The sequence below is a fragment of the Vidua chalybeata genome, chromosome 11 (assembly GCF_026979565.1).
Source record: "Vidua chalybeata isolate OUT-0048 chromosome 11, bVidCha1 merged haplotype, whole genome shotgun sequence".
NCBI lineage: Eukaryota > Metazoa > Chordata > Aves > Passeriformes > Viduidae > Vidua > Vidua chalybeata.
Genome location: NC_071540.1, coordinates 20284610 through 20305151, shown reverse-complemented (window position 1 = coordinate 20305151; position 20542 = coordinate 20284610). Strand labels below are relative to the sequence as shown.

Genomic DNA, 20542 nt, shown 5'->3' with positions numbered 1-20542 from the left:
TGTCAGGGAGTTGTGCAGAGCCACAAGGTCCCTCCCGAGCCTCCTCTTCTCCAGGCTGAGCTCCCATGGTTCCCTCAGCCTCTCCTGGTGCTGCAGCCCCTTCCCAGCTCCACTCCCTCCTCTGGATGCTCTCCAGCAAGATCAGAGGAGCTGGATTTGCCCGTCCCTTTGCCAGTGGCCAGAGCCAGGATCCAGGAGCTGCCCCGAAGCTCTGCCCGTGTGGCCCTGCAGGTTGCCCGTGTGTGGTGGGTGCTCACGGGGAGCCCCAGCACCTCCGTGCCCTGGGCAGAGGGCACCGTGTGCTCCTCCTTGCCTTGGCTGTGCAGAGGAGAGGGGAAGGAGCCGGCTGGTTTGGGCCTCTCCCGCAGCTTCACTTAGCATGCGAACGGTGTTCTCTGCACGGCAAATTCCGCTTTCAACTTCAGCGAGTGCTGAGGCTCTGCCTAAATGGGCCTGCTAAAGATATTTTTTGACATTTGAAAATCCTATTAAGGCCGTTTCTCCGTCTCCCCTCGCTCCCTCCCCGCTGCCAGCTCACCACGGAGGCTCTGCAAAGGTTTCTTTAGGAGGCCGGGTCACGTCCTGCACAACAGGCCTGGGGAATATGGGTCACAACGAGAGGAGGGGAACAAAAACTATATTGTCCTCATGTCTTACGCTGATGGCTGATTGAGGGACTCCCTGAACGGACAGTTTAGGGTCTTAATGAGGTACCAAACATGAGGTAATTCAGAATGTGCCCCTTTCAGGCCGCCTGCTCGACACACGGCCGGCCAGGAGCGGGTTCCTCGCTCCTGCTCCTGCTGCAGCTCCTCTTTTCCAAGGGCACAGGCCTGGCAGCACGTCCAGTTTGCCATGGTTCCCGTTCCTGAGTGACTCACTGGTGAAGCCCATGAGCACGTTGTTGATTTTCTTATTTACAAATAATTCTCTAAGTTGAAGCTGTTACTCATTGACTTTAAAACGTAGGGCTGGAGGCTGGAGCTGGTCCCTTCAGCCTCATATTGCAGCTTCTCCTCCAGGCTCTGTAAAATTAAATTTAAAGAAGGATTTCTATCAAATCCTCATTTTTCTGGGAAATTCCTGAAACCGAGAGCAGCCTGCAGTGGGACAATCACCAGTTGTGCTGGTAGGTGTGTAATTACCTAGGTTTTGGGGAGCGGGGATGCAAACAAGTTTGCATACATTGAATTACAGGCGGTGTTTTAATAGTATGTTTTTTAGGTCTTGGCTTGGATCCAGAATTTTTTCGTGCTATTATCCTCTATTTACAGCTTTCAGAAATCAGCTGATGTCACTGCACATATGTTTAGAGCCGTTGCTAAGGTGATTAGCTCCAGAATTCAACGCCTACGCAGCGCTGATGAAAGGCTGAGAAACTGCTCAGCAGCGTCTGTTCAGAGCTTTGTCGGCTTCAACTATTAAGAACCATAAAACAATATTACCCAATTTTAGGGTAAATACGTTGGCCTTGACTGATAATCGTGCATCAGGTTCTACAGGAACAGAGGCTTTATCTGGCACGTTTAACTAAGCCTGGGAACGTTTTTCACTGGGAAGGTGTTTTAAAATCACCCAGTTCCTCATTTCCATGAGTCTGTGCAGGGTTGTGAGTTCAGTGTTTCCTCTGCCAGGAGGTGACAATCCAGGCCCAGGCCACATGTCTGCCGTCTGTCCCATGGGCAGGGACACCATCCACTATCCCAGGTTGCTCCAAGCCCTGTCCAACTGTCACCACCCTCACCGGGAAGAATTCCTTCTCAATATCCCATCCATCCCTGCCCTCTGGCAGTGGAAGCCATTCCCTGTGTCCTGTCCCTCCAGGCCATTGCCCAAAGTCCCTCTCCAGCTCTCTTGCAGCCCCTTTAGGCACTGGAAGGGGCTCTGAGGTCTCCCCAGATTCTTCTTTTCTCCAGGCTGGACACTCTCAGCTCTGTCAGGCCCAGCAGCAGCCAGTCTCTAGTGGAAGTCTGTCCTCTGGAATAGAAATCAGTCCTTTACCTTCCTCTCCCCTTGTAGACAATGATACCAAGTTGGCTTTCTCAGCAGGACTGAGATCCTCTTACCTGCCCAGCTCCTGCTCCCAGAGCAGCAGGAGAATCCCTTTATTGATGGTGGAGAAGCCATGGAATACAATCAAGTTGCCCACAGCCTAGACCAAAAGTGGGCTACCAGGTTACATTTCATAGGTGAAAACTCTATTTTGGTTTAAATGCACATGGAATATCTTCTTTGCAGTTCAAGGCATGTTAATGTCCTTCAAAAAAATTCTAAAATTAAAAATCTACCATTTAAACTACAGAAAGATGTAGTTGAAGATGTATTTTTGCCCCAGTCATCTAGTGCACAGTATGTATTGTAGATGTTCACAAGCATTTTTTTCCCTGGGAATTTGCTGCTCTCCCACTGATTATTTTTTCCTTTCCTTTTTTAAAGGAATCTGGCTAAGGCTTGACCTAGTTTGGCTGTCATCACACCGTGAACAGTGCAAGCCTTCACCTAACATAGCTCCCTATATTTTTGTTCTGTAGGCTGTGCAAAAATAGCCACGCACAGCCAACAGCTGGGGGTGAGCAGCAGCACAGGCTTTGCAAGGAGCAGGGCTGGGAAGGTGCTTTGGCATCAGGGATCTCTCCAGGAGCAGGCAGACACTGAACCTGATCAGTGAGACCGAGCCTCAAGGGGGATTGTAAAAGAGCAGGAGGGAGAGGGACTTTGGGCAGGGGCCTGGAGGGACAGGACAAGGGCTTCCCACTGCCAGAGGGAGAGTGCTGGGCTCTCTCCTGCCCTCCCCTCGACCCTGCTCCTGGGCTGTTGGGACATTTAACAGCTCCCACAGAGCCTGTCCCATGGCTGGGTGACATGGGGACCTGCGTGTGGCGGGGGGGTGCAGCCGTGTACGCCCTCCTGGAGATTTGAGCTTTCGCTCTGGGAATCCAAATATAGCTCCGTGTGATCAAGTGCTCGCAAAGAAACGGGAGTAATCCATACTTGGGACAAGTCCAGGGCTTAAAATTCCTAACAGCCTCTTTCCCGGCTCGCAGCATGTCCTGCACTGAAGGCGTTAGGAGAGTCAAGGTCTTTGCTGCTGATGGTTTAATTTGGACAATGAGCATCACTTAAAAGTGGCATTTTACTGCATTCGTTTCACTCTTACTTTCCAAAGAATCCTTGTGATCCATTCAGGCTCCTCCCTTTGGATGCTAATGGACTTCTGCTGGGATTTTGTTGTTCCTGCAAAGCACCAGGGTCCCATGTGCAGGGGCTGGGGCTGGAGAGCTGCTCTGCCCTGAGACAATGCCCCCATTCAGGGCTCGACTCAAGGGGAGGGGAGGGGCAGTTCTGATGGCAATTAGTGTGCAAAGCCGGTCCTAATCGATGCCTTGGCTGGGTGTCCAAAGTGCTGAGCTGGTCCTTCCCTGCAGCACGCTCCTGCACTAAACTAAACCTGTTCCTCAGGCACTTTTTAGAAAGCAAGGAAATAAAATTCCCCAGTTCACATCTCAGCAAGAGCAGAGCATCTACCAGAATTGTGGTGGGAGTGAGTGGCCACAGCTGGTTTGGACCGGCCTTTTTGGAAGTAAAATCTGCTACAAATAGTGCTGGGCCCTCACATCCTTCATCTGTGGGGTGGAGGGACTGGCTGTAGTGGGACAGCAAAAGGTGCTCCCATGAGATGAGGGCATTGTGAGGGTGGTGAGGGGCTGCCACAAGTTGTGCAGAAAAGCTGCGGCTGCCCCTGGATCCCTGGAAGTGTCCAAGGCTGGATTGGATGGGGTTGGAACAACCTGGGATAGTGGGAGCTGCCCTTGCCCATGGCAGGGGGTGGAATGAGATTGAAGTCCCTTCAACCCTGGGCATTCCAGGATTCTGTGGTTTAATTTGCTGTTGTCCATCTGTAGCAGAGGACTAAACAAGCCGTGTTTTGCTGTAAGTCCAATGCCAGAATTTCCAGTATATCCCAGTATTGTGGGATGTGCTGTGTGCACAGGCTGAGTGTGGCAGGGAAGCGCTGCCTGTCCTGCACAGCTCCAGTGTGTCCTGGCACAGTGTGGCACCTGTGACATCCTGCATTCCACAGGAAACCCCCTGGTTTGTCCATATCCCAGTCTGTCCGTACCCTGCTGCTCAGACCCAAAGGAAACAATCACACTTTGTGTTTCACAAGCTGCTTTTAATCTCTTGGCTCAATCCCAGTCACGAGGCTCTGAGGTGAAAGGGCTTAGAGAGCCCAACGTGAATCGTGACCATCCCCATCGGCACCGGGCGGTGGCTGCCAGGGATGCAGACCTGGAGTAGCCAAACCGTGTGATCAGGTGTGCCAGGAGCTGCAGGAGGTTGCTCTGCTGCCTGGGAATGGTCTGGAATGCAGCAGGTCCCATGGCAGGAGCAAGAGGCTCCGGAGAACCCTCTCTGATGGCCCCTGGTGGGGTCTGTTGGGGAGTGGCATTTGAACCAGTCATGGCTGATGTGTGACCTGAAGGAGTTTGTCACTTGTGCTGTGTTGTGGGAAGGGCTGTTTGACCTCTTAGAGGTGATGGATTTAGCCTGGAAGTGGGAGCTGGAGACCTGGCCCTCAAATCCCACCATGCTGAGCTGCCACTCTTGGGAGCATCAGTATGGAATCATCACAGAATCGTGGAGTGGTTTGGGTTGGAAGGACCTTAAAGTCCATCCTGTTCCTGCACCTTCCACTATCCCACTGCTACAAGCCTCCTCTAGCCTGGCCTTGGGCACTTCCAGGGACCCAGGGGCAGCCACAGCTTCTCTGGGCACCCTGTGCCAGGCCCTCCCCACCCTCACAGGGAAGAATTTCTTCCTTATATCTGATTTGAATTTCTCCTCTTCTAGTTTAAAACCATTACCCTTTGTCCTGTTGCACCAGGAAGGTTTGTCCCAATGTTTCTCATGGGCCCCATTGTGTATTGAGAGGCCACTTTAGGATTTGCTAAAATGAGTAAAAATACAATTATTTATAGATCATTGCCAGGTATAATTCCTACACGGGGGCTACATTCATGTGTCCTTTAAATCTTGAGTCTGCCATGACTGCCTGGGGAGGAACTTGTGCTCAGAGCACATTGGGGATAATTATATGTGGAGTTTTCCTTGGACTTCACACAGTTGTTCCCTTTTGCATAGAAGGTGGGATTGAATGGGAACAGTGAAGCCCCCGTGTGCTGGGGTAGCTGCTGGACATGTTTCCAGCTCCAGCCTTGCTCTCTGATGGCTCAGCACACCCACCCCAGGTGATGGGGCTGGTGCAGCACAGTGGGTGGGGTGGGGTGGGATAGACTTTCCCTGTACGGCACCGAGGCGTTAACATTTTCCTGGAATTTTAAATAAATCTCTTCATGTGCAGGCTGGGTTGTGACTCACACCCTTGGGCTGATGGCAGCAGCAGCGTGGTGAGCTCGCACTAAAATGAGGACAGAACTCAGCTTCTTAAGGCTGGTCACGTGTTGAAGATGCAAAAGGATGTAAAGATGCAAAAAAAAAAAAATAAGGATGGGAGAGAAAACCAGCGGGTGGAAGTGTCCTGATCCAGCAATTTCCATCCATCCAGGGTAATGAGAGCTTGGAAGCAACTTCCAGCTCTGGACCTGCAGTGTTCCCTGCTCACACACACTTATGGACACTGTGTTATGGCCCAGAACTAGAAACAAGTGCTTTTTAACATTAGAAAGGCAGAAAATTGCCCTTCTCGTGGTGTAAAGGTCTTGTCTGTGCTCTCTGAGAAATGTTGAATGTGTCTTTAAATGGAAGAGGGTAGAAATGGTGTTGTGGATGATCTTTGAATCCACTTAGACTACGGAAAACTGTACTGCTGATTTTAAAAAAAGGAGAAAAACCCATAAAACCAAAAAGCAGTCTGGATTAAATGTGTTGGTTAATGCTGTTCCTGTAAAACTATGTGGCCAGGTCGAGCAGAAAAGGGATATACAGAACACTTTCGGAAAATGTACTTGAGGAGAGAGGGAAAGAGGAGAAAATACAGCATGAATGGATGACTTGACTTCAAATCCCTGCACTTCGACTTAACTCAGGGAAAATAGGTTGTGACAGCGTGTGAGTCATACAGAAACTGCTTGGAAGTAGAGGGGAATGTGAAAATACCTTTGGATTTGGCCAGTGGGGACCTGTACCTCCCCAGATGGGCAGTGAGGGAGGAGCATGGGTGGGAATGGAGTATGAAGATCCCATGGAGCACGTAGGTTCCATGAGGAGCCATGGCTGGGTTTGTGATCTGTTGGTGGAGTGGGAGGAGGAGGAGGAGGAAGGCTGGGGAAGCCCTTGAAGGTCACCATGCTCTCCAGCCTTGCAGAGCAGCACAAGGAGCCCTTGGCTGGTAGAAGAAGATGAAAGCATTTCTGTGCAGATCTGTTTATATTGATATTCTCGAGAACATGGGGGGTAAAAAGCTCTGGGAAGCACTGGGGAGTTTGTTTTAAGGGCTGTAGATGTGCAGCTGGATCTTGCCTGCCGAAAACAAGGCACAGGGAGGGAGGAGGGTGCAGAAGGATCCACAGGCTCTGGTGCCCCTGTGGCGCTGGGACAGGGGGTGGAGGAGCCTGTCTGGTGAATCAGCAGCCCTGGGTTGGGGTGCTCTGTGCCCAGGCTGGGCCTGCAGGGAGCTGAGTGCTCCTGTGGGAGCAGGTTTGTACAGAAATCTCATCCAAACCAGGCTCTGACTAAGTCCCATTGCCATGGTGCGATGCCAGGCCGGGTTCAGGATGTGGCTGCACCTTGGAGAAATCTTGGGTTCTTGCTGTGAGGTCCCTGTTAAAGCAGTGCTCACATGACAGGCTGCTTGCAGGGAAAATTGAGCTGCTGCTGCAGCACCTGGTGCATCCCAAAGTCCCTGACAACTGCCTTGGAAAGCAATCTCAAAGCCTATCTGTCTTGACAGTGTCTCTTAATGGCTTACTAATAATGCCTGAAGATTTGCTGGAGCTCTGCCACAGCCCTGCTGTAGAATCACAGAATCATGGGATGGTTTGGGTGGGATCTTGCAGCTCATCCTGTTCCACCTCCTGCCATGGGTAGGGACACCCTCCTCCCAACCTTGTGCAGCCTAGCTTTGGTAGGTTCAGAGCTCTGCCTTCCTCCAAACTGAGAACCTCTCAGTTTTCCATGATTAAATTAAATCCCCCCAAACTGGGAGCCTCAGAAGGTGCTTTCCAAGTGCCCTCCAGGAGGCAGGCAGGGAGGGATCTCCTCAATTCCTGGCAGAAATGCACTGTTCAGGAGTGCTTTGTGGTGGGGTCAAGCCTGTGGGGTTCATTGTCATGTACAGCCATTTCATCATGGGGGACAAGGGGTGGCTTGGATTTCTAAGAGTTAAGGTTGTTGTGTGAACCCTAAAGCAGAAATTCCAGTTCCCTAAACACATTTTGCCATAGCATGGGGTTTATGCCTGTCAGGATGGGGAAGGGGTCATGTAATGCAGGCATGCAGCATTGGATTAAATTATCATGTGCTACAGGGTATTAAATCTCAGAGTTTGCTCTCATTTTTTGAGGGGAGGGGGATTTCTGGGACAGAGAAGCATCACTGCCAAGCTGAAGGAGGCTTTTATTGTAAAATAAAATAGGAATCAGAACACTCAGTGCACACCTGGGTTTTAGTCATCACCAGAGAAGGTTTGTGTACAGCCCTGACAGCTCAGGGTGCTCCAGAGTGTTTGTGGGGGGAAAAGGGACATTGTGCAAGGGAGGCTCAGGTTGGACATTTTCATGGAAGAAGTTGTCAGTCATTGGCAGGGGCTGCCCAGGGGGGTGGTGGAGTCCCCATCCCTGGAGGTGTTGAAGGGGTGCCTGGACGTGGCACTCAGTGCACTGCTCTGGTGACAGGGTGGGGAGTGGTCACGGGTTGGACTTGCTGGTCTTGGAGGTCTTTTCTGATCCCACTTGATTCCGTGAAAGCAAAAGCAAATGGAAGCCGAGAGCTTTGCTGCTGAGATACTGGGATGGCCAGTTTTACTGCTGGGAGAACACGTGGGTGCAGCCCAGCCAGACGTGTGGAGAATCCTCGGGCTGAGCAGGGAGCAAAGGCAGCACGAGGCTGGGTTTTACATTTAGGAAGTCCCGACGTGCCGAGCGCTCCGGCGGCCGGGCTCTGCTCCTGGCCCGTCCTGCGCCGCTCCCCCGGGCTCCGCTGACGCCGTGTTAATAATTACTAGAATGTACTTTCGGGCAGGTTATTTGTTTTCCCTCCTCATGATGTGCAAGAGCGGATAATGAAATTAATTTGCACACTTGGTGAGTTTGCAAAGCCGGCTTCAGCCACGTTGCCACGATACTGCGGCGGGGCCGGCGGTTCCCGGGGCCCGTGTTTGCACAGCCGGGGCAGCCGGCTGCTGGCGTGGGCAAACAGAGCCCGGAGGGAGCTGGGGTGTACCCAGCCAGGAGAAAAGCTCCCTGCAGAGCCAGCTCGGAGCGTGTGGGCAGTAAAAGCCCTTCCAGGCTGTAAAACCCCTTTCCAGCCTGTTAAACCCCTTTCCGACATGGAGTGTTTGATGCTGCTGATTCTAACCAGTTTAGTAGGTCAGCAGCCCAAGGAGGAAATTCCAGTGTTGCTCCTGCAGGTTGTGGAGCTCATGGTGGGATCACGTGGAGCCCATTGGTGAATTCAGATGTTTTGTTGTCGATTGTCTTCAAGTCCTGAGTCCTGTTTATCCCCCAGCCCAAGTGTGTGGTACGTGAGCCTCGGTGTTTTCCTGGGAGCACAGGGCAGTGCTCCCTGGAGCTGGGCAGGTTTCGGTCAGGAGGTGTCTGGTGAAGCTGCCCAGTCTGTGGGATTCTCTGGAGGGGATGGATGAGCTTCACTGTGCAGTGATTGGGAACTGCAGCTCTGACATTGCCATCTCCCTCACCTTGGCTAGGTGGCAAAATCAGTTTGGGACAAGACATGGTTGGGTTGTTTTCTGTGCCCTAATTCACTACACAGGTAAAGGACTGAGCCAAGAGCACAAAACTCTGCCAAAGGCTGACACTCCTGTTCTGCTCTCAAGGCCCCTGGGGCTGAGCCCTCCATGGGCTCCCCCTCTGGTGCAGGGGGAGCTCAGTGTGGCTGTGTGTTCCTCAGCTCGGTTCTGCCAGGGTTCCACTCCTGTTTGGGTTCTGGGTTCTGCCAGGGTTCAGCTCCAGTTTGTGAGAAGGTTCAGCCCTCAGATCACAGGGAGAAGCTGGCTGTGCTCAGCTCTCGAGGCTGTGGTTCCCTTTTGTTTGCTGTGATCCTGCTGGGAGTACCTGTGCCGTGTGCCACATCAGCCTGGCACAGACCTGGGGGACCAGCAGTAAATAGTCCTGCTCCCATTGTTCCATTCCTACCTGGATCCTCATGATCCTGCTCCAAGGCTTGGCTCCATGCATCCCTTGATGTGTTATTTTGGTGTGGCTGCAGCCTGGCTTTGAATTGCTCTTGGGGTAGAGGTTGCCTGTCACTCTGAGCTTATTTTCCCCCCTGCCAGGGTCACAAAGCCCGGCTTTGATCCCTCCCTTCTCCAAATTCTGCTACCAAGTGCCACGTGTTCACCCTGGGCTCCTCAGCCTGGGGGAGGCAGGCGGATCCAGCAGGCAGCTGGGAGACAGACCTTGCTTTTTAAGGAAGACAAGGAGGCGGCAGAGAATCTGTTGGGTTGGGTTTTTTTCCCCCCAGTTTGCCACACGTATGTGTTGTCTGAGCTTTGCCTTTTGGGAGATGCTGGGGCTCCTGGGTGAGCTGTGGTGGGGCTATGCTGGGGACATCTGCAGGGCCACCCATGTCCCACATGGCATGTGTCTGGTCAGGTGCTCCAGGTATTCCTAGAATTACAGAGTCTTGGAATAGTTTGGTTTGGAAGGGACTTCAAAGCTCAACTTGTCCCACCCTGTGCCATGGGCAGGGACATCTTCCACTAGAGCAGGTTGATCCAAGCCCTGTCCAGCTTGGCCTTGAACGCTTCCAGGGATGGAGGATCCACAACATCTCTGGGTATTCTCAGGTTTTGGCCAGGGTTGAAGCAACAGCTTTATAACAAATTGTTTTATCAGAGGCCTCATGTCGCTTCACTGGGCTCAGAATCATGAGGGGCTCTCGGGTTTTTGTTTTTGGGGACTCATGTCCTTAGAGGAAAAAAAAAAAAGCTGTTCTTACAGCTCCCCATGGCACCTTCAACAAGAGCTCTGTAGAGAAAAGGGAGTTTCCCCCAAAGAAGAACATAACCCTTTTTGGTAAATTCCTGTGTCTTTGTATACAACAGAGCTCCTTCAAAAGCTGTGTGATTTGGGAGATGGAAACTTGCAGGTTCGTGGGGAATTCACCTTGCTTTGAGTATTTACAAACAAGCAGCAGGGTTGTGCTGTGCCCAAACCTTCCCTGCAGGCCCCTGGCCCAGGATGGCCCCTTCCCCTGGGCCGTGACGTACGGCCGGCCGGGGTCCTGGCACAGAGCTGAGCCCGGCCTGAGCCTCCTGGCACAGAGCTGAGCCCGGCCTGAGCCTCCTGGCACAGAGCTGAGCCCGGCCTGAGCCTCCTGGCACAGAGCTGAGCCCGGCCTGAGCCTCCTGGCACAGAGCTGAGTCCAGCCTGAGCCTCCTGGCACAGAGCTGAGTCCAGCCTGAGCCTCCTGGCACAGAGCTGAGCCTGGCCTGAGCCTCCTGGCACAGAGCTGAGTCCAGCCTGAGCCTCCTGGCACAGAGCTGAGCCTGGCCTGAGCCTCCTGGCACCGCCACAGCCGAGTCACCGCGTGCTGGACCAGGAATGGGAAAACCGGACGGGAGGTCTGGCTTCTGGAACAAGGAGAGCAGAAGTGGGGAAGGTAACGGGCACGGTGCTTCTCCCCATACACCTGGCAGCAGAGGCTGTGTGCTTTGCTTGGAGGAGTTCAGGCTTTGTGTTTCCCGTGCTGGCTGTGGCACGCAGAGCCCCACGGAAGCACAGCAAGCGCTTTCCTGTCGCACAGCTCGTTCAGTAGTGATGGGCTGTCGTCAGCAGCACAGCTCCAGCTGGAGCTCAGCTTCCAGCTCGAGCTGAAACAATCAGGAAATGCACTGTTGGTATCAGTGTGTCAGGGCTCAGGGAGCCACCGTGGCTTTTGGAGTGGTACAAAAAGTGTGGTGACGGTTCTGCTGCTGGGAGCACAAGGGGAGCCAGCTCTGAGTGAGCCCAGAAATGTGCACGGAAACCCTTCCATGGCCCCACCCTGCTTCCCTGCCCTTCCCTCCTGCCTGCCGGGAGCTGTGAATCTGGCTGGAGCCCGGCGCTTGCCCGGCCTCGGCGCTGTGCCGAGCTGCTCCGTGGTGCGTGGTGTGCTTGGGAGAAGGGCTTCCCTGCCGAGCGCTGCCCTGGCACAAGGCTGGAATTTCTCATGGCCCAGGCTTTTCCTCATCTCCCCAGGTGCCTTCCGTGCTTACAGAATTCCAGTTTAATGTGAGCTATGAATCAGTCTTTTCATAGAATCATGGAATGGTTCGGGTGGGAAGGGACCTTAAAGCTCCTCTCATTCCACCCCCTGCCATGATCAGGGATACTTTCCACTAGACCAGGTTGCTCCAAGCCCGTTTCAACCTGGCCTCTGTCCCTGTCTATTCAGTTGTTGCCCTGTCATTTAAAAGCTGACAGTAACATGGCAAACAAATCCCAGTGCTGCTGCAAAGTGTTCTATACATGGATCAAATGTGAGTCTGGAATCTGGAAGCCACTGACCTCAGTGAGAAAGCAGAAACAGGAAAACAAAACTCCTGGGTTTGCAGACCCCAAGTAAGAGGAAATCACTGAAGTTCTGGGCTGGGTTTTCCCCAAAGCCTGATGCCTTCAGGGCCCCTGTGTGAGATTTGTTCTGTCTGGACCTTGTTCCTGAATTCACCAAAAATATTTTTGAGGTTCCCACACTGGGAGGAAGCACGAGGATGCTGAGATGGAAAGAAGGGTTCTGGGAAGAATTGTGCAAGAATGGGAGAATGAGGAATGTTTTGCTGCCATTACCATGGATTTTCCTGCTCACAGCTGGGAGAAGATGTTACTTGGCTGTTGCGACATCATGGACTGAAACCAGATACAAACACAATCATCCCAAAACTTTTGTCCAAATCCCCCGAGGCTCAAGCAGGGATTTCACTGAGGGGGTAGCTGGTGTTGCAGAGTCCTCAGTCGAGGGTCTCTCAACTTGAAGGACCCTGTTGGGTCATGGCACCTTTTGTAAAATATTTTTGGTTTCTCTCTTATGTAATGAACGTGCTTGGTTGTTATCTCCTCTCGGGTTTAAGAGCTTAAGTCATGTGGTTTATTTGTAGTTAAGGCTGTTTCTTGTCCTAGATGTGGACACCCTGATAACAAAAACTGGGCAGGACAGGAGTGAGTCTCAGTTGGGTTTTACTGGGGGCTGTGTGTCCATTAAATGTGTGTGTGTCTGTGCATGTGTGTCCATGTGCACATGTATGTACAGAGATGGACACTGGGAAAATGGAGTATTCATGAATTCAGGCAGCCCAGGCTCCCAGGGCAGGTCTCTGTTCAGCTCTGTTATGTCAGAGCCAATTCTGAGTGCCCAGGGGCAAACAAGGCACAGAGTTGTCGGTGATGAGGCCACAGAATGGTGATGCCTGTGCTCATTTAAACAGCCAAAAATGAGCCCAAACACATCCTTGATCCTGCTCCCTTCCCGAGCCCTCCTGTTGTGCAGCTGAGCAGCAGATGGGACTCGCCGGAGCCACCACGAGCTTTCCATAGGAGCAGTGCTGGTCCTGCAGCCTCCCCTCGGGACAGGGCCCTGGTGCCAGCAGTGGGAAGATGGACCATGCACAGGTGGGAGAGCGGGGGATCCTCAGCCTGGCCGAGGAGGGAGCGGAGCGAGCCAGCAGCCCCTGCCAGCCCCGCGGCCCCGGTGCCACCGCGGCGTGGGTGACGCAGGTCGCTGCCAGGGCACCGACAGCCACTGCTGCTTCATCTGTCACCCTTTGGTGCGTGATGGTCAGGAATTGTCCGTGCTCACTTGTTTCTCTGTCTTGAGAGTCGGGTCTGGCTCATTTCTGGGACTTGGCTGATGCTCCTTAACCCCTTGAGCTGCGCTTGGAAGCCGCAGTCATGGCTCTGTGCTGGGCACGGGGGGGGGCAGAGCCCAGCTGCCCAGACTGTCCTGGGAATGGAGCTGGTTCTGCACATCTGTGGTGGTCAAATTTTGCCAGGATAAAGCATCCCTGTCTTTCCCAGCTGGTGGGGCCTTGGAGATCCAACTCATGTCCTGGTGAGCTGCAGGTGAAGGCTTTGTCCTCCTTGGACATCTCAGCTCACCAGCATCACGTTTCTCCCTTGTTCTCTTTATGCTGGGTAGTTTGGGCTGCGTTTTTCCTCCCGCGTGCAGCAGCACTGAAAACAGTCATGTGGAGTTGATTACTGCTGTCAGGAGGTTGATGTGCAGAAACTCTGGTAGTGACTGTGTTGGCAGATGTGGTTACAGCTCTTCCCTGGCTGAAACCTGATGGGTGTCCAGCAGAAGCCGAGAGGAGATGGGAGAGGCGCAGAGTCCTCCCTCTCTGGCAGGTTTTGATCTGCACTGGTGATCCAGAGCCATCCCAGAGAGGACAACAGTGTCACAATCAGCTTTCCCACCCTGGCTAGCAGTGGTGCAGCAGGGCTGTGTGCTGCTCCAGCCTTCCTGTAACACTCTGGCTGCTCCAGAGGTTTCCACATCACAGCTAATCCTGCTCCCAGACCGCAGCCCGGAGCACTGACTCAAAGTACAGTTTTGTAACTTGGCCAGGAACCAGATCATCGGCAGCATCCCGAAATGGAGCAATACCAGAGGCAGCTGTGTACGGATAATTGAGGGAAGGGTTTGTGGGAAAAATTGCTCCCGGAGAAACCACACAGGCGAGTGGCTGCTTGTGGGTGCAGGGCACTGTCAGGGCTCTTCTAGCTGGATTTTTTGTCTCCTGAGAATGGTCCCAGCTGGAAGATTCTGAATCACAGTGTGGTTGAGCAGAAATTTCCAAATATAATCCTGTTAAATAGCAACACTTGGTGCAGTAGAAATATGTTGAGTTGTCAGAATTGGAGACCACTGACCTCTTGCTGGGGCAGGAGGAGGCACTGACAGGTCACAGGTGTGGGGTTGTGGTTTGAATTTAAGCCCTTAGCCAGGATGAGTTTGTGTGGTGGAGCCATGCTGGAGAACCATGGAGGAGCTGGACATTCATGGTGCCCAGCAAGGTCATGAGCATCATCTTCATGGTGATCCTTGGAGACCTGGGTGCACATCCATGTGCAGCCTCAGCTGCTCCAGCGTGTTGTTTTCTGGAGGTTCTGAGGAGCTCTGGGAAGGGGCCTCTGTCCCACAAAAGATTGAAATACTAACAGCTGCTGTAATTCAGTAATATTATTTAATTCAGTTTAATTTAAGTAACTTTAGGCTGCAGGATCATTATATTTTGTTCTGGTGAGGGTGGTGAGGCTCTGGCACAGGTAACCCAGAGCAGCTGTGGCTGCCCCATCCCTGGAAGTGTCCAAGGCCATGGTTTGGAGCAACTTGATGTGCAGAATGTGTCCCTGCCCGTGGCAAGGCTGGAATGAGATGGGCTTTAAGGTCCCTTCTGTCCCAGTCTGGCATTCTGTGGTTCCAGCTTAGTAAGTTTGCTTGGCTGGTGTGTGTTTGAGAGAGCAGCAAGCCTTGCCCAAGTTGTTGCAGGATTTCAGGAGGTCGGGATATGTGGGGTAAGGCAGAATAAATATTTTTGGAAAGGTGGAAGAAGAGGCAGTTACTTGGGACCAGGCAGTGGCTGAGAACAGGAAAGGAGAAGCCGAGCAAAGAGGTGAAGAAAGATGTGTCATCTCTAAGAACTCCTGATAAGGAGCGACATTCCCTTTCAAAAGCCAGGAACAAACAGCTAACAGGTCCCCAGGGTAAGGAAGGATGTGGAGTTGAAGGTGAGGACATGATGGAGCTGTGAGACCAGGGTGAGCCCAGCTGTGACACCGGGTGACGGTGCTTCCCCACCGACTGCGCTCCAGGAAACGCGGGCTCTGCATCCTCCTTGGTTTGAGTTCTGGCTGTAAGAATTAGCACCTCGCACTGCTCTATCTCAGGAATAGCTAATCTTTGTGCTTACCCATTGTCAGGTGCTGAGGAAACCACCTGTGTTTGCTGTGCAGGTTTGCAGGGCTCCTGCTGCTCCCAGCCGTGTGTACTCACTGTGGAAAACCGTGGACTTTGCTCTTCCGGAGCCGAGCTGGAGCACAAAGAACAATTGTTCCTGTTCCCCAAACTGCACGTCCTTCTGGTGCTCACAGGCAGTTCTAGGGACTAACTGTGGCTCATGTTGGCCAGACAGGTGCTGGGACAGGTGGATGGACTGGTGCAGGGCAGGTGCTGGGGACGTGTTGGTGGAGCAGCCTGAGCACACAGCAGGGCTGGCTTGAGGCTGGGACAGTGGTGTTTTTGAGAAGCTGTGGCTGCCTCACCCCTGGAAGTGCTGGGTAGGGATTGGAGCAGCCTGCTCTAGTGGAAGGTGTCCCTGCCCATGGCAGGGGGTGGAACAGGATGAGCTCTGAGGTCACTTCCAACCCGAGCCATTCTGGGATTCAGTGGTTCTGTGTGTTCAAAGACATCAGCTCTTGGTTTTTTGCCTTTGCTTTCCAGAGCTGGGGGATGAGTGTCAAATTGTGGGTGTGAATTATTAATCTAAGGCAATTTTCAAAGATTTAAGACAGTGTCCTTAAAAGGAGACTGAAGTATTAAAATTTTCGTTTTTCACTCCTATTCCAACCTTTTCAGACCAAACAAATGTGTTGGATCTGTGCAAATAATGTCTGGGGCTCTAATTGCATCGGGGGGTTTGCACGGGCAGGAGCCTCCAGCCAGCTCCCTCCTATTCTGGCATTTAAAGAAGGCTTCACAATCTTTTTTACTCCAAGCTGGCGGGGTAGAGGCAGGCTGCAATGCACAGATCGTGGGCATGAGCTCATTTGTTGTGGCTTCAGATTGAATGGCAGGAGTTTGGCTGCTCTGCGGGAGGGCAGGGAAGGAGGGCTGGGTCCAGGAAAGGCTGTCCTTCCCCTTGGAGATACATCTGGAAATGTTCTTTATTCTTTCCTGTGAGGGTGGGGAGGATGCCCAGAGAAGCTTCCCCATCCCTGGAAGTGTCCCAAGGCCAGGCTGGAAGGGGCTTGGAGCAGCCTGGTCCAGTGGAAGGTGTCCCTGCCCATGGCACAGATAAGGATGTTGGGGTGTTGCTCACTGGTTCCATGAAGCAGGAGGGGTAGGGATGGGGAGTTTAAATGTACATGGAGATCCATAGGGTTGGTTTTTGAGGAGCTGCTCTCCTGTCAGGCCCAGCATTGGTGTTGTCCTGCAGGGGCTGGTGTCTGTCTGTGGGCTTTGTCCTTGTTCTCTGTGCCTGTCCCAGTTTGCCCCTCGCCTTCACTGGGAGCCTGTCCTGGCTAATGGGTGCCACTGCTCCCACGCTGCCTCCCAGCTGTCTGGATGTCCTGGGGTTGAAGCCAGCAGTGCTTTCATCCTCCTCCTCTTCCTCCTCCCTCCGAGGGGCAGATGACACCCCCTTCCCTTCCATCCCTTTTGGGACCGTGGCCTTTTGAGGTCCTTCACAGACGTATTTGGTCTCAGTGTGTGGCTTGGCCTTGGTATGCCCTGGGCAAAATAAAAACCATTTTCAACTGTTTCCTTGGCCCAGAGAAGGGACAGGGGACGATTGTGGGTGGATGTGCCCGGGGCTGGCTCTGCAGAGCCCTGCCATTCCCAGCCAGACTCATTCTGCATGGCTCCAGCCCTGCTCCTGGTTGTGTTCCAGAGAGTCCTGTTCCTCCATCCTCTGGGAGGGTGCTCGGGGTGCTGTGTGGGCTCTGACCCCCTCCCAGAGCAGGGACCAGGAGGATCCCCAGTGGAGAGCAGGGTGACTGGGCTGGGTGTCACCCCTGCTCTTCCAGCTTTCTCCTGGCTGGCACCACTCCATGGGCTGGGACCACCACAGCCTGCCCTGCTGGATCCAGCCATCCTGAAACTGCAGGAGCTGCCATACCCAGGGCAGGCTCCCCCTCTCCAGTCAGCACTTTCCCAGGGGATTGTGTGGGATCCTGCCTCTCCAGCAGCAGGGTCTGCTGTGGCCAGGCTGGGGGCCTGGTGTGCACCGGGCTGGCCACGCACGCAGCCGGGGCTGGCCCCTGGCCAGGGGTAAACAGCTCCTTTGTTTTCCTGGAGAAGTACGAGGGATTATATTCTGTTGAGCTCACTCGGTCTCCCACTTGCTATTGTGCAGCCCCATGTAATCGGCTCCTCCGAGGAGCTGAGTTAATTGTTTGTGAAATAGGAAGGGTGCTGGTTGTCTCCTGTAGGGAGGTGAGCTTGAGAGGGGCATCGTGGAAAGGGGGTGGCTCGTCCAGCTCCTAAATTAGGAGGGATTGAAGCCAAATTGTCATTCTACAGCCCTGGATTTGCCACACTGCAAATGCTGTCTCGAGCTGGGGAAGGCTCTCCCAGCCAGGAATCTGTGCCTCCCCTCTGACTCTTTTTAAACGTGCTTAAAAATGAAACGAACTTATTAAACGTGCTTAAAAATGAAACGAAGGCTGCGTCGTTGTCGGTAATTGTTGTGCAAATGTGATACTCCCTGCAAGCTGTGGAACAGGCCAGGGCTGTGTTTACCCGGAGAGGCAGCCGGCTTTCCAAGTGTAATGAGTCAGCTCCGCGAACAGAAGGGGCGCAGAATTAATCTGGCATCCGTCTGGCCTTTTCTCAGTTAAACAGGTTTTGGAAGCTCCACGTGAATAGGTGCCTACCCTGGTACAAGCAGCCACAAAGACTTGGGAGTGGGCACGATTTTTTTGGGAATACATTGGCAGCATGCAGATCATGGGGTGCTTTGAGCTGGGGCTGGGTTTTGGCTGCTGGTGGGAGCAGAGCGTGGCCCGGTCCCACCGTCAGCAGAGGTGAAGCTGCTTGGGTTTAATATCCGTTGTGAGGAGTAAATAAATTTCCCTTGCCCAGCACTTCATCTGAATTTCCACCTCTTAGATTTATATTCACCTCTTAGTGAATATTGAAGGGAATATTGTCCTCTGCTCCTGCCTCCTCCCAGGCACATGCTCCTGTCTCCTGTATCTGCACCTTAATGAGCCCCTGTAAGAGAAACCGAGGGGAAATAATTCTTACATTTTCCCAGCTGGCTAATGATGCCTGGCAGAGGGAGATTCCTGGGGCTGGGAATGGCTGGAGCTGCTCCTGCAGGGGCCCAAAGGATGTGCAGCGTGGAGGGGACCCTGTGGGCTCTGGTGGGCTGTCCCAAAGCTCAGCTGTCCCCGTGTCGAGCAGGGGGGCACGAGGAGGTGTTTTCTCAGTTCCCTAAGTTTTGTTCCTAAATACAGGATATGAAATATGAGATAACAACCTTCCCACAGCCAGGCAGAGGAGCTGGGCTGGAGAATGAGCTGCCTTGGGAAGCAGAGTGTGCCTGGTGCTTTGGTCTGGGAATTTGTGCTGTTTCAGGGCTGGGCTGGGGCCTCTGAACCACCTTTAAAAACAAAACAAAACAAAAAAAGAAAAACCAACCCAAAGTGTCCCAGGGCCTCTGAGGCGTAAATGGAACAGAAATTTTGAAGGGATTTCCAGGGAACTTCTAAATACAAGACTTCTCTCTCTCCTCTCTGAGAACTGCCATCTCCCTGGACAATTTCCTGCAGTTGTAGCTCTGCAGAGCTGCTGCTGTAAGATGTAAACGGTGCAATTTAGAGCTGGCAGGTGGCAATTACGCTGGGAAAAGTTCCTGTCTGTTCCACTCCAGCCTCAGGCCGAGGAGCCAGGTTGCTGTTGGGGTTGCTGGGGGTCAGTCCTCACAGATATCCCGGTTCCACTGATGTTTTCCAGCCTCTGGTCTTGGGAGAGGAGATATTCTTGCTCACCTGAAAGGGCTGGTGGTCCTGAGCCCTGCTCCAGCTCGTGCCTCATGCTGTATTTCACGTGGGAATTGTCTTTCCAGCCCTGTAACCAGGCAACACAGGAGGAGCAGGAGCATTTTGCCCTCCCCACGTTGGCTTTCCCAGGCCAAGGTGCAGAGCAGGGTGAGGAGCCGTGACAATCTGGTCCTGGAACACCGAGCCCTCCGCGCTCCCTGCTCCCGCCTCACCATGGCCACACGTTCATAAAGTGCATTTTTCATGGAGGTTTTGTGATTTGTTTGGTTGTGCAAGTGTGTCTGGGAATTCAGTGTGGCAAACTGGGGTGCAGGGCTGTCCCAGCCCGGGCTGTGTCCCCCCGTTCAGGACAGAGCTGCACTGCAGGAGGCTTTATGTGGGCTTGGGGTGATGCTGTGGGTGAAGAGCAGGAGGGCTGTTGCTCTTTGGTGGGACTTGATCCCTTCTGGGCTATTCCTTGCATATGAAACAAGCCGTGTCTGCAGCTGCAGGATCCAGTTTGGAGTTGGTCTCTTCTCCCAGGAGACAAGTGATAGGATGAGAGGAAACAGCCTCAGGCTGTGCCAGGGGAGGTTCAGGCTGGAAATCAGGAGGAATTTCTTCATGGAAGGGGTTGTCAGGCATTGGAAGGGTCTGCCCAGGGAGATGACAGAGTTCTCATGCCTGGAGGTGTCGTCCAAGGAAGGCTTGGACATGGCACTCAGTGCTCTGGGCTGGTGACAAGGTTGGGATTGGGCACAGGTTGGACTCAGTGTTCTGGGAGGTCTTTTCTAAGCTCAGTGATTCTGTGTGATTCCACGTGTGGTTCCTTGCAGCACCTCTGTAACTCTCTGGGAAGGTGGCAGGAGCCTGCTGCAGCTTTTTCCACATTTGAGCGTGCTCTGCCATCCTGGTGTTGCCATCCAGGGGTTGGGAGGGGGTTTATCCCCACAGGAAGTGCCTTGTTTTTCCCCCCACAGTGGAGAGATCCTTTTGAGATGTCTGACCTCCCTTTTCCTCTCTCCTGACAGACGGTTGATGATGAGGCGATGGCAGCATAAATGAAGATCAAGTAAGGAAGGCAGAACGATGCCCAAGGGTGGGTGTTCTAAAACACCACAGTCAGAAGATTTCTCTCTCAGCAACGACATGGTGGAGAAACAAACGGGGAAAAAGGTAACGTGTTTGGGCCACCTGCCTTCCTTGGGGTGCTGCTCTTTGAGCCTGGCGTCGTGGAGCCGTGGCATTGTTTGACATGGCAGGAGGTTGCCCTGGGCTCTTACCTGGGGATCTGCATTGGTGTGCTGGTGCTCTGCCAGCTGAGGGGCTTGGGCTTGTTTCCCTGTAGCTGCAGTCCTTGCTGGGAAGCGCTGTGCTCACCTGGACCCGAGTCAGCTGAGCAGCAAGGGCTGCTTTGGAAGATTCTCTTTTGCAAGTTCTGTGTGTTTTTAGGGGTTTCTGCACTAAGCTGTGGAGACCTAAGTGATGTGGTGATGGTGCAAGTGTGTGCTGGGTGAGGGAGGAGCTTCTCCTCCTCTGGATGGAAATCCAGGTCCTTGTCAGCACGGCTGCTCTGACTTTCCCCAGCAGCACCTCTGGACCAGGCTGGCTGGGAGTTGCTCTGCTGAAATTGCTGCTTCTGAGAGTTGATTTGAGGTGTTGTC

The 20542-nt window shown here is 53.2% G+C and overlaps 1 protein-coding gene across 6 annotated transcripts in view; it reads left to right on the top strand.

Moving 5' to 3' along the window:
* Positions 1–20542, top strand: part of ANKRD11 (ankyrin repeat domain containing 11) — a 131444-nt gene that overhangs the window by 77820 nt on the left and 33082 nt on the right. For all 6 annotated transcript variants that reach the window (XM_053952403.1, XM_053952405.1, XM_053952404.1 and 3 more), the window contains one exon: positions 19910–20054. In XM_053952403.1, coding sequence (XP_053808378.1) covers positions 19968–20054 — 87 coding nt within the window. In that variant the 5' untranslated portion in view covers positions 19910–19967. The remainder of the gene's footprint in view (positions 1–19909; positions 20055–20542) is intronic.